The sequence below is a fragment of the Aphidius gifuensis genome, linkage group LG1 (genome assembly GCF_014905175.1).
Source record: "Aphidius gifuensis isolate YNYX2018 linkage group LG1, ASM1490517v1, whole genome shotgun sequence".
Lineage (NCBI taxonomy): Eukaryota > Metazoa > Arthropoda > Insecta > Hymenoptera > Braconidae > Aphidius > Aphidius gifuensis.
The window spans coordinates 16,149,021-16,161,111 of NC_057788.1; the positions used below are offsets into that span (position 1 = coordinate 16,149,021).

General features: G+C 31.4%; 1 protein-coding gene across 2 annotated transcripts; it reads left to right on the top strand.

The window, feature by feature from the left end:
* Positions 1-3,126: 3,126 nt before the first annotated feature.
* On the top strand, positions 3,127-6,326 carry LOC122849736 (protein krasavietz). Of its 2 annotated transcripts, none has more exons than XM_044148534.1 (4): positions 3,127-3,291; positions 4,097-4,165; positions 4,250-5,299; positions 5,401-6,326. In XM_044148534.1, the coding sequence occupies exons 2-4, from the start codon at positions 4,105-4,107 to the stop codon at positions 5,550-5,552; spliced, it is 1,263 nt and encodes a 420-aa protein (XP_044004469.1). In that variant the 5' UTR covers positions 3,127-3,291; positions 4,097-4,104; the 3' UTR covers positions 5,553-6,326. The 2 variants fall into 2 exon arrangements, with proteins under 2 accessions (XP_044004469.1, XP_044004477.1); XM_044148542.1 differs by lacking the exon at positions 3,127-3,291 and adding an exon at positions 3,374-3,814.
* The last annotated feature ends 5,765 nt before the right edge of the window (positions 6,327-12,091 follow it).

Here is a 12,091-nt window from a genome sequence, read left to right on the forward strand (position 1 = left end):
GCGTGTGTGTAAACAGATAGGCACCAACACTATTCCAGCAAGCAAAATGGGGGGACGTTCCAAAAATCACTCGGAAACCCGGAAGCGGCGCAGTAGACAAAAAAATATAGTGATAATATAAACTTAAAAGTAACTAGAGGTTACTGTAGATATTGTAAACAACAAAAACAGCCATATTGCATATGCCATTTACTTTTGTTACTTATTACAGTTGTGAAAAGTATTTTTATAATTATTATTAATAATTAAACAATAATAATTTATTGATTTGTGCCTATAAAAATACATGAACAAACAATCATGTCTACCACAACAAAATATCAAAAATTTTCTATGATCACAATCTTGAACTTCCGGGTTTCCAAGTGATTTTTGGAACGTCCCCCGGAAATCGTGAGACACTGCATTTTTTTATATACTACCACTACTACAGCGCATCATTGTGTATGTCACGTTGGTGTATAACACCCCGCTCAGCAAGTGAAAAGCAGTGAAAAGTAAACAAGGAGAAGAGAGCAGTGTTGCCGGATCGCAATTCTCTCATGTCCTCTCGTTGCGAGAAAGACGAAAATTTCAAAATTTAATATTAAATATCTTAAAAAATCAACGTCAGAAAAAATTCAAATTTTTTTATCGTATTCGTCTTGCCGAGCACTACAATTTGATAGTAATTTGAAAATTTTTTAGTGAAAAACGAACTCGTTAAAAATAAAAATGTACGGGGTGCATTCCCGGGGTGCATTAATAAAAATTTTTTTTTCGTTCTGCAATTTCGTCCTGTAATACCGACCAAAATTTTATAGGAAAATGCTATTTCTTGTAGTGGCAGTACTGGCACATGACATTATTTTTTTAAGCTTCCAATTATTGGAAGAATTACCTAAATGACTGTTCAATTGTTATATCAAACTGAAATAAATAGAAAATAGACTTGTTGTACTTGCTTGTTATTGTCACATAGGTCATACTAGACATTAGTAAAGTCTAGGATATTGCATGGAGAATTTTATCACTTTTGTCGTTGTTTCTGTTTCTAGCTACTTTTTTAGCTACATTTTTTGTATGTCGGTATTACAGGGCGAAATTGCAGAGCGAAAAAAAAATTTTTATTAAAGGAATGCACCCACGGTATATCAACTTATAGTCCTATCCTCGCGTATAAAAGTTGTCAACTTTGACATTAATTATCTCAAAAAAACGACGTCAGAAAAAATTGAAAAAAATTGAGAGTATAAATATTTATTTCATTTGAAAAATGAGCCAAAAAAAAAAAAATTGAGTGACGATTCAATTATTTATAAGCAACCTTAACTCCTGCTTGTCTTAAGTATTTTATTTATTAAAATAAAAAAATACATGCAATGTATGTAATTCTTCATATCTACTGCTTATCCTTAGTAACTTAGTTTGACAAAATTAATTTTATGTATTTTATTTTTCTAATAAATAAAATACTAAGGATAAGCAGTTGCTAAAAAAAAAATTTAGCTGAGAAATCAATGTAGAAAAAAAAAATAATACGGTAAAAATTTGAGCTCAGTGTTGGATACCCTGATGAAAATATGTCTCCGCGATTTCTCCTGAATTTCTCTGCGATTACTCCAAATTTCTCCGCAATCACTCCAAATTTCTCCAAAATAGATCAACGCGGAAAAATAAGTGGAGAAAGGTATCAAAATTTCTTTCCGAATCGACTTGGGTGAAGAAACGTTCGGAAATATTTTTCTGCGAAAAAAACACATGCAAAAACTCCGGAATTGCTCCTGATTACTCAGGAATATCTCCGGATTACTCCCGAATTGCTCCGAATTACTCCGGATTATTCCAGAATTGGCTCACTCAGAAAAAATACGAAAAATCCGTAGCAATTTCAAAATACTCGAATTCCTTTCGGAAAATAAATGACTAAAAAATTTTAATGGGCTAATTCCGGAGCGATACGGAGTTTTCCGGAATTCTGCGAAGTATTTCCGGAATTTTACGGAGTATTTCCGGACTTTTACGGAGTATTTCCGGAATTTTACGGAGTATTTCCGGAATTTTACGGAGTTTCCCGGAATTTTACGGAGTTTTTCCGGAGTTTTACGGAGAAATTATTTCCACCAGGGGTAGGCGGGATAATTATCCTGGAGTGCTATACTTGGTCCCGTATTGCGGGTTCCGATTCGCCGACAAGAAATTTTAGTCGCAATAGAAAAACATGAAGGTGCTTGGTGTTGCTTTCACGTGAAGCTGCCATAGTGGTAGGAAATTGCAAAAATAAGGTAAAATTTACATGAAAGCAACAAAAAGTGACTTCATGTTTTTCTATCGCGACTAATATTTCTTGTCGGCGAATCGTTATTGCGGGACTCGCAATAACTCCCGCTGCCGAATTCATAGGGCAAATTTTATAGAATTTAGGGCTTTTTTTTGCCACTGATGGCGCTTATAAAATTTTTTTTATATAGATTTTACATATAAAAGCTCTACAAGCGCCACCGGTGGATGAAAAAAGCCCTAAATTGTAATGCCCTGTGAATACGGGTGCTGGGCAAATTTTTTACAATTTAGGGCTTTTTTTTGCCGCTAATGGCGCTTGTAAAGATTTTTTTTATATATATTTTACATACAAAAGCTTCACAAGCGCCGTGAGTGGTGAAAAAAAGCCCTAAATTGTAATGCCCTGTGAATTGGACTGCCGTATTCAGAGGATGTTCTCATTAGGGCTTTTTTTCCGATGGTGGCGCTTGTGAAGCTTTTCTATGTAAAATCTATATAAAAAGTTCACAAGCGGCGCCATCAGAAAAAAAAGCCCTAATTTAACATCCTCAGGATAGCTATTCTCGACATAATTATCCCCTGTACCGGGGATAACATGAAAATGCTCGAAAGCGATATAGTCGTTTGATGGAAACCATTGAAGAAGATACAAATAAAGCCTCAAATTAAGGTAAATTTCCACAAAATAGTTATCCCTGTCGCCGGGGATAACTGAGGGGATAATTATGTCGAGAATAGCTATCCTGAATACGGGTGCTGAACACTTCAAGTATCTGACATAAAAGTTCACATGATCGTGTAAAAAACCAAGCTGTGTAAAATACACAGTATATTACACGGTATCTTACAAAACCATTACAGGCTGAGAATTGGCCCACGTCATTTTCCGTTTTCATTTGTCTCACTCTGACCCGACAACCTCGAGCGTTTCACAGTCCTCCTTGAAGCACCTCTCGCGTTTTATCTCTTCGTGAACTTAAAATCTACCTGCAAAGGACAATTATTATCAATTTCATATCGTGTAATAAAGTAAGTATATTAACATATATATAGTTATTTCGATCATTAAGGATATGTACAATAATCCATCGTGCAACCAAAGCTGCAAACGATGTAGATACGAATTTTAAACTCTCAAAATCACACTGATTTTCAGTTTTTTTTTCGTACCATATTAGTTAGAAATGACTCTGCCATCGTGGCCTCTCTTAACCTCGGTTCTTGCATTCTTTTCTCATAATTTTTTTTTTGAGCATCGTTATTTTTTTTATTGCTCATTCGTAGAGTCAAGATAATCTAACGGGAAAATCTACTTGGAAGTCAGCTTTCTGTAATTAGCAACAAAATATACTTGAGGTAAAGTGTCAGTTTCCGTTAGGCTAACGCGTGTCTTTTGCGGTTTTCTTTTTTTTTTTTAATTCAGAAAATAGACAATTGCCGATGGAGAAGTATTCGTATATGTATTCTATTTTATCGGGCTCCATGTTGTGTAAATAATAAATATTAGTAAAATTCATATCTATAAAATATTTTTGTATCTTGACATTTCAAGGTAAGTTGTTTCGCTTTACGAAAAATTTACTTGATGTAGCATTAATTGACCTTTATTTCTTGCCCTTATAGTTGGTTTTGATTTACTTTCAACGATTTTATCCAAAGCTCAATTAGGTCTTGAATTTTTTTTTTTTTTTTTTCGTGTTTACAAGCTTTGTCAAATCATTCACCATTTTCTCTTTTTTTTCTCGACTATTGTTATTTTTTTTGAAAAATAAACGTATTTATGATTTTATGTTAAAGTTTATTAATAATTTATCTTGTTCATTTGCTCTTTTAGAAGATTGTATGAGTCAAAAAATAGAAAAACCAGTGCTGTCAGGTCAACGCATAAAGACCAGAAAAAGAGGTAATTAAAATAAAAAAATTAAATATAAAACAGCATATCAATGAAATTCTTTGTTTTTTTTTTTTTTTTTTTTTTTCTGTACAGATGAAAAAGAAAAATACGATCCGACAGGGTTCAGAGATGCAATTCTTCTTGGATTGGAAAAAGCAGGTGATGATTTAGAGGCAGTATCAAAATATCTTGACACAGCTGGATCCAAACTTGATTATCGTCGTTATGGCGAAGCACTTTTTGACATACTCATAGCCGGTGGTCTTCTCGTACCAGGTGGCTCAATTGCTCAAGACGGTGATAAACTTGTTAAGACACGAGCTTGTGTTTTTGCCCAACCATCAGATATGGAGTCGATGAAAAATTATGAACAAGTTTTCATGAAATTAATGCGTCGTTATAAATATCTTGAAAAAATGTTTGAAGAAGAAATGAAAAAAGTTTTGGTGTTTATCAAAGGTTTTTCACCTGAAGATAGAATGAAACTTGCGCGTATGACAGCACTTTGGATTTCAAATGGCTCAGTACCACCAACATTACTGTCAGTTCTTATTAATGAACATCTGATTAAAGATAATCTCGCGCTTGATTTTCTACTTGAAGTATTTGTAACATGGAAAAATGAAAAAGGCTTACAGAGTTTAACAACAGCACTTAAACGTGGTGGAATTGAAGGCAAACTTATGGAATTTGTACCACTAAACAAAAGAACTGAAGAATATTTTCGTACAACATTTGAAGCTGTTGGTCTTGATGATATTGTCAAGCTCCATAAAGCACAAGCCAGTCAAAAAGCTAAGCGTGATTTACAACAATTACTTGAAGATGATTTGAATGATAAAAAACAAGTTAAAGATATTGTACTGGATGTTAAAGAAATGGCACTTAAACGTGGTATACCTGAACATGAAGTGATTGGTTTAATTTGGGGTGTTGTCATGAGTTTGGCTGAATGGAATAAAAAAGAAGAACTTGTTGCTGAACAAGCACTCAAACATCTACAAATTTACACACCACTTTTTGGTGCATTTACAACAACTGCCAGATCTGAACTTGCTCTTATTAATAAAGTTCAAGAATTTTGCTATGAAAATATGAATTTCATGAAAGCCTTCCAAAAGATTGCTCTTCTTTTCTATAAAAGTTCGTTGCATTATTTGATTACTTTTTTTTTTGTTTTTAAATTATATTTTCTGTTGCTTTTTTATTAATAGAAAATTTTTTTTTTTTTTTCACTTTTTTAGAGGATGTTATTTCGGAAGAAGTAATACTTAAGTGGTACAAAGAAGGACACTTGGTTAAAGGAAAAATGCTCTTTTTGGATCAAACCAAAAAATTCATAGAATGGCTTCAAAATGCTGAGGAGGAATCAGAATCCGGCGAGGAAGACGACTAAATATCATTTTTTTTTTTTTTTTTTAATAAATACATAAAATCAACACGAGTTTTTATGTCTTGGTTTGTGTTAAAATAGAGAAAAATAAAAAATAAAATTTTTTAGAAGAAAAAATATTAAGACAGAACTTCAACCGGTACAGAAACAATTGCTGATAAAAAAAAGAAAAACAATAAAATTTTAGATTATAATTTTTCATTTGTAATAAATCAAAAATATTTTTTTTTGAGTAACTTCAATGTGTCAAATTTGCCACTAGTATATAAAAGCAAAAATAGGCCCATTTGATCAATTTAATACGTATTCTGTCTGAAACTTGACTGACAACACAAAAAAATGATTAAAAATAAACATGAACTTGATCACTTGACAAGTATGCAAGGGTAATGGGTGAAAAATGCTAATTGATGAAATTCAAAAGGCCAATTGTGAAATTTAATGAACTACATTGTGCAACAAAAGAAAAAAACATGAATTATACAAACAATGAAATGAATTGACTTAAATTATTGATTGAATGATTATAAATTGATGATATGTTGAATATTATTAATTTTGAAAATAAATTATTTTGTGTTTACTTTTTACAAACAAGAAAGGATAATAATATGCAATCGTACAATTGTGTATCTATATACTCAATAATAAGAAGTAAAAAAAATCGACCAGCAGAAAAATAAAAAGAACAACAAAACATTTTGTAGTATTCTGAAGTACAAACTATCATCAAGATGCCAACAATAAAAATAATGTCTGACAGTCAGTGACAGGTGATTCAAAGTTGTTTTTTTTTTTTTTTAATTTACCTCTAATCATTTCAGATCAATGAGGTCAGCTACTAATTAAAAATTATATTATTTTCGTTTTATATTAAGTTTCTTTTTTGATGATACATAGGGTACATATTAGTTAATATATGTTTTCAATAGCATGTTTTCTCTTCATTTTTTAGAACGCTAGTAAGTTTTAATCTGCCATTAATCTTTAATAAGAGAATAATAATTAGCACACTAAAAACTATCTAATGAGTATTCATGTACAATCTTCTTACTCTCATATTGTTTCATAATCCAGACAACTCAGACGCTTGGTGTCCAGTTAGGGTATAAATCAGGACATTAAATTTTTTTTCCCCACCACTAAATTTTCTTAAATTATTTTTTTATATTATATTTCTTTATTTGTAAATTATTTCAAATTTTTTTTATAAAAATTAATTAGATATAGTTTTTAAATTAAAATTTTTGATACAACATTTTCTGGACGTAAAAAATGATGATATTACGATATCATATATTCATATTATGATGAGTGATTACCATACCTGTCGGTAAAGAGAATATAATAGATTTTCGTGAATTTATATATAGTGAACGCTTACGAAAAATCAAGACATTTACAGTTTTTTCAAAAATCAGGACATCAGGACGTCTGAAAGCTCTAGGACTATACAGTTATGATAACTTTGATGAAAAAATTAACGTAGACTGATTCAGGGGTAAGATACTAAAAGATAGTGATTGAAAATCAGTAAAAAATTTTTTAGGGGTAAAAAAAAAAAGAAAACCCTTAAAAATTTCAACTTTTTAAGAATACGCAGACTAGAGAGTCGAAAAAAAATACCCAGGGAAAAATCATCAGATCATATTCCAGATCAAGTCAGATAAGGATTATTGGGCAATTTCAGATCTGGCTTGATTTGACTTGATTTGACTTGATCTGACTTGATCTGGATAAAAATTTATTAATTTAATAAAAATAATTTCAAATTAGTCAATGCTCGATTGAAAAATTTGGTTTTTCTTCTTATAGTTTTAATGGAATACAATTGAGAATTCTATATTTTTACGATAAATAATTGACATCACTCGGACTTGTACTCAATGCTTCTAGTGTGAAATTCCAAAGCCTTACCTAACCACGGCAGTGATTACAAAATGAAGACAAATTTGTCTTCTTAAACATTCATTCGCCCGTGATCTAGTTTGATCTAAGTGCAGATCAATTTTTTCAAACTAGATCTAGTCAGATCTAAACAGATCAAGTTTGATCTGTATCCATATCTGATCAGGTCAAATTTGATCAGATTAGATTAAATCTTATCTGAGCCAGATCAAATTAGATCAAATTAGATCTGGCTCAGATCAAAATAGATCTAATTTATTCTGATGATTTTTCCCTGGGTAGTTTCAACGAGTAATCGTTAAAATTACACTTTTTAATATTGCACTTTTTTTATAACTAGCCAACATGACGTGCCTTTCTGCCTCTTCAACCTTTGAAAAAAAAAAAGGAGAAAAAACAGGAGTGCGTGAACCTAGCTTGTAAAAGGCTTTAATAAAGGCTTAAAATGAAGCGTAAGTTGTGCTTCAATTTGTACCACCAAACTCGTAATTTGTACCTCAAAAATAACAACAAAAAAAAATCATTTACTCCAAAATATTTCTATACTGCCTCCAAAAATAAATATTTTTAAATAATTTTTTTTTTATTATAAGTTTGATCGTTCAAATTAATGCATAACTTACTCTTTATTTTGGAAAAAATAACATTGAAATATGTTGATTATTAAAGCAGATATGCAATTGTTAATTATCATTTTGGAGTAAATGATTATTTTTGAGGTACAGATTCTGGGCTTGCACTGAAAAAACGTTCCCGCTGCAGGCACGGTCTATTGTACCGGTAATGGTAGACAGCTACAGTAGCAGGATGTCCATGTAAATCCACAGTAAGCACTCGTATTATACGAGTCGTATATTCTCGGTAAGCTGTACTGCTGTGAGAGCAGTACAAAGCACTGCTGTGGCAACTGAATGCGCACATCTGTATGCGCGGTCATATACGGTATACGACTTTGACATCACTTATAGGTTAGGATTAAAATTTAGAATTTTTTAAATGTTCAATTAAACATTTTTTTTAATGTTAAATTTGAAAATTTTTTTTCACGTTAAAAATTAAATTTTTAACTTACCATGTAATATTATTTTTATGCTATCATTATAGTTAATGCAATTTCTTCGTTTATTCAATAAGTTAATTTATTATTATTACACGGTAAATTAAAAATGTAATTTTTTTTTTTTTTTAATTTTATATTCAGATAAAATATATTTTTTTCATATTCTTTATTCATATTTTTTTTATAATATACAAGATTTTAAAATCAATTCATATTCAATAATAATAGTAATATATAATTATATTTATTAATATTAATAATATACAATATACATGGGGCATTCCAAGTCAAATCACCGAGTCATCGGCCTGACCCCTACCGATTCATTTAGAAATTTTTTTCTAGGTGTATTTTGGACCAAAAAACGACCTTATTTTTTTTCAATTTTTTTCCACCATTTTTACACCATAAAATAATTTTTTTTTTCCTACTATCGAGTATTTCTGAAATTAGACCAGGTTTAAAATTCTGAAATTTTTCCTATATCATCTCGAGGTAAAAACAGGTCACCTATAAAAATTTGAGAATGGGCCGAGAATAATTACTAATTTTTTTATAACTGATTGAAAAAAAATTTTTTTACCAATTTTAAAATAATCTAATTTTAGAATAATCTAATAATGGTTTCTTGTAGAGAAATCGAAAATAAAAATAAATGATATCTGGGCAAATTTTGGTTCTTTCCATATTTCGAGGGTAAAAGCTTCAAAAATTGAATTTTGAGCATCGCAGTTTTTCGATCTTTCCATCCTTAAAGATAGGGAAAAACAAAATTCATCAAGATATCATTTATTTTTATTTTTGATTTCTCTACAAGAAACCATTATTAAATTTTTCTATTTTTAAAATTCGTAAAAAAATTTTTTTTTAATCAGTTATAAAAAAATTAGTAATTATTCTCGGCCCATTCCCAAATTTTTATGGGTGACTTGTTTTTACCTCGAGATGATATAGGAAAAATTTCAGAATTTTAAACCTGGTCTAATTTATAGATAAAAATTATTTTATGGTGTAAAAATGGTGGAAAAAAATTGAAAAAAAATAAGGTCGTTTTTTGGTCCAAAATACACCGAGAAAAAAATTATTAATTTATCGAATGAGTCTTTACGTGTCATACAGCTATTCTTTGTACTGCTAATACGCCTGAACTCATCGACAGTAAAATGTTCGGCTGCAGCAGCAGCAGTACAGCGCTTCGCAGTCTACTTTACTGCTACGGCAGCAGGAACGTTTTTTCAGTGTGACGGTACAAATTAGTACAAATTATTCTGCGTTTGTAGCAATTTTTTTTCCCCGTGAGTCATCTATAAAGAAAGTCGATTCTTAACCCTTTCTTCACCCGTTAATTTTTAGGTACGAAATATAACAATTGCAGCTCAAAATAGTACAGATAAAACGCTTCTGATGAATAACCTGGAAAATTTAATGCAGGCTAGGCTCAGGCACCTAAAAAACAGACGAAGAAACAAAATAATAAGTTTAAAATAATTATTTTATTAATTAAAAAAAAAAGAGAATGTTTGGCCCTACAGCAACCGTTGCCAACCGCAATATTTATAAAATTAACAAAAAAAAATTGACAAAAAAAAAGAGAAAAACAGCAATTCCGGATAAATCCGGAGTAATCTGGAACAATTCGGAATAATCCGGAGTAATCCGGAGCAATTCCGGAGAAATATTTCCACCAGAACGATTCTAGGCGTTAACTCGTATTGGCGAACTATACGAACAAAGAGATCTTTTTATCAACTCAGTTCCCTGGTGGAAAAAAAATCCCGCCAATATTCCGTAATTGACCCATTAGCGGGTTATGTGTCCTGTCAATATCCCGCAACAACATATCAACGGGTTATATTCATATATTTCCCCCTTAGTGGAAATTTCAGTCCGATTCGGATCCGGGTCAGATCCGGTTTACCTGATTGCAAATCCTATCGGGATCTGGCCTGCCTGATCCGGTCCAGGCTGAAACTGTAACGCCGGTTAGGCTCCGGCATCCCTTACTCAAACCGGATCCGGTCCGGAGCCTATCCAGCGTTACATTTTCAGTCTGGACCGGATCCGGTTTGAGAAGGGAGCCTTAGCCAATCCGGATGTAAACAATTAAGACTTAAGTGCGACATGGATCCGAATTTTGATTTTAAAAAAAAAAAATATGCTTTTTTTCAATCATTTTTTTTTAACAATCATTATTAACGATATTTCTATCTTTAAAAATTCAACCTAAACTAAACTAAAGTTTCAGAATTTACGGGGATCGATCTCGGGGCTTCAAGTCGGCAACACTAAGTTGGATCCGTTTCAGATCAGGAAAAGAGTCAAGAAACCCGGATCCGGCTTAGTCAAACCTAACTGAACCCGGATGTTGACTTTGAAATAAAAAATCACGCTTCGATTCAAGTCCGGCAATCCAAATCCGATTCGGATCAAGAAAGAATAAGGAAAGCCGGATCCAGTTAGTCTTAGCCATAACGGATCCAAAAAGGGTCAGCAAACCCGGATCCGGATTACCTTAGCCGTAATAGATCCAATTTGGATAAGGAACTGGTTGCCCCCCACACGGAAATATTTTATAAAATTTTTATAAAATTTAGGCAAACTTGTTAAGAAGTTTTTATGAAATTTTCATAAAATTTCCGACCCCCCCCCCCGTGAGTTGATTTGTTTTAAAAATTTTAAAAAAACAAAAAATAAATCTTTCGTCGAGATTTGAGCACGGGTCTGTCTGGGTGTGAAGCAAGCACTTTACCTCGAAGCCAGAATTCTTATGATAGAAATTCATTAAAATATACATAAGAACATGACTATTCTAAATTCTTTTACTTTGCTGTTTTATTCCCGATTTTATCTTTCTCTCTCATACAAATATGAACAAAGAGTTGATAAAATTAAAATTTTTTATATTTGAATGAAAGTCAATAATAGAATTCTGATTAAACAGCAAAGTAAAAGAATTTAGAATAGTCATGTTCTTATGTATATTTTTATCAAAGAATTTCTTCATAAAGTGCTTGCTTCACACTCAGAAAGACCCGGGTTCAAATCCCGACGAAAGATTTATTTTTGTTTTTTTTAAATTTTTAAAACAAATCAACTCACGGGGGGGGGGGGGTCGAAAATTTTATAAAATGATTTTATAAAAATTTTATAAAATATTTCCGTGTGGGCCGGATCTCATTTTTCACTCGATCGGGCCGCCACAAAATTTTGGCGGATTATGTATCCCACCAACGACCCACCAATATGCCATATGTATTTTTTAATTCTATTAATGATTGTATATTTTTTTTTTTTAATTTTCCATGTTTGATTTTTCACCCAAAGCAATAAATAAATAATTCAACAAAAATTTTTTCATGAAAAAAATTTTATTTTTTTTTTTCAACAAAATTATTTAAATTGATGCTATTGTTATAAACAAAATTTTTTATAAACAGTTCAAAGCCCAATTGCAATTTTTAATTTTAAAATATTATAATATTTTATTTTATTTTAAATTCTCAGATTTTGGGTCTGCGATGAGCTACGAATGAGAGGTGAAAGAGAATCCGCGTCCCCTTTTCCCGATCAACCA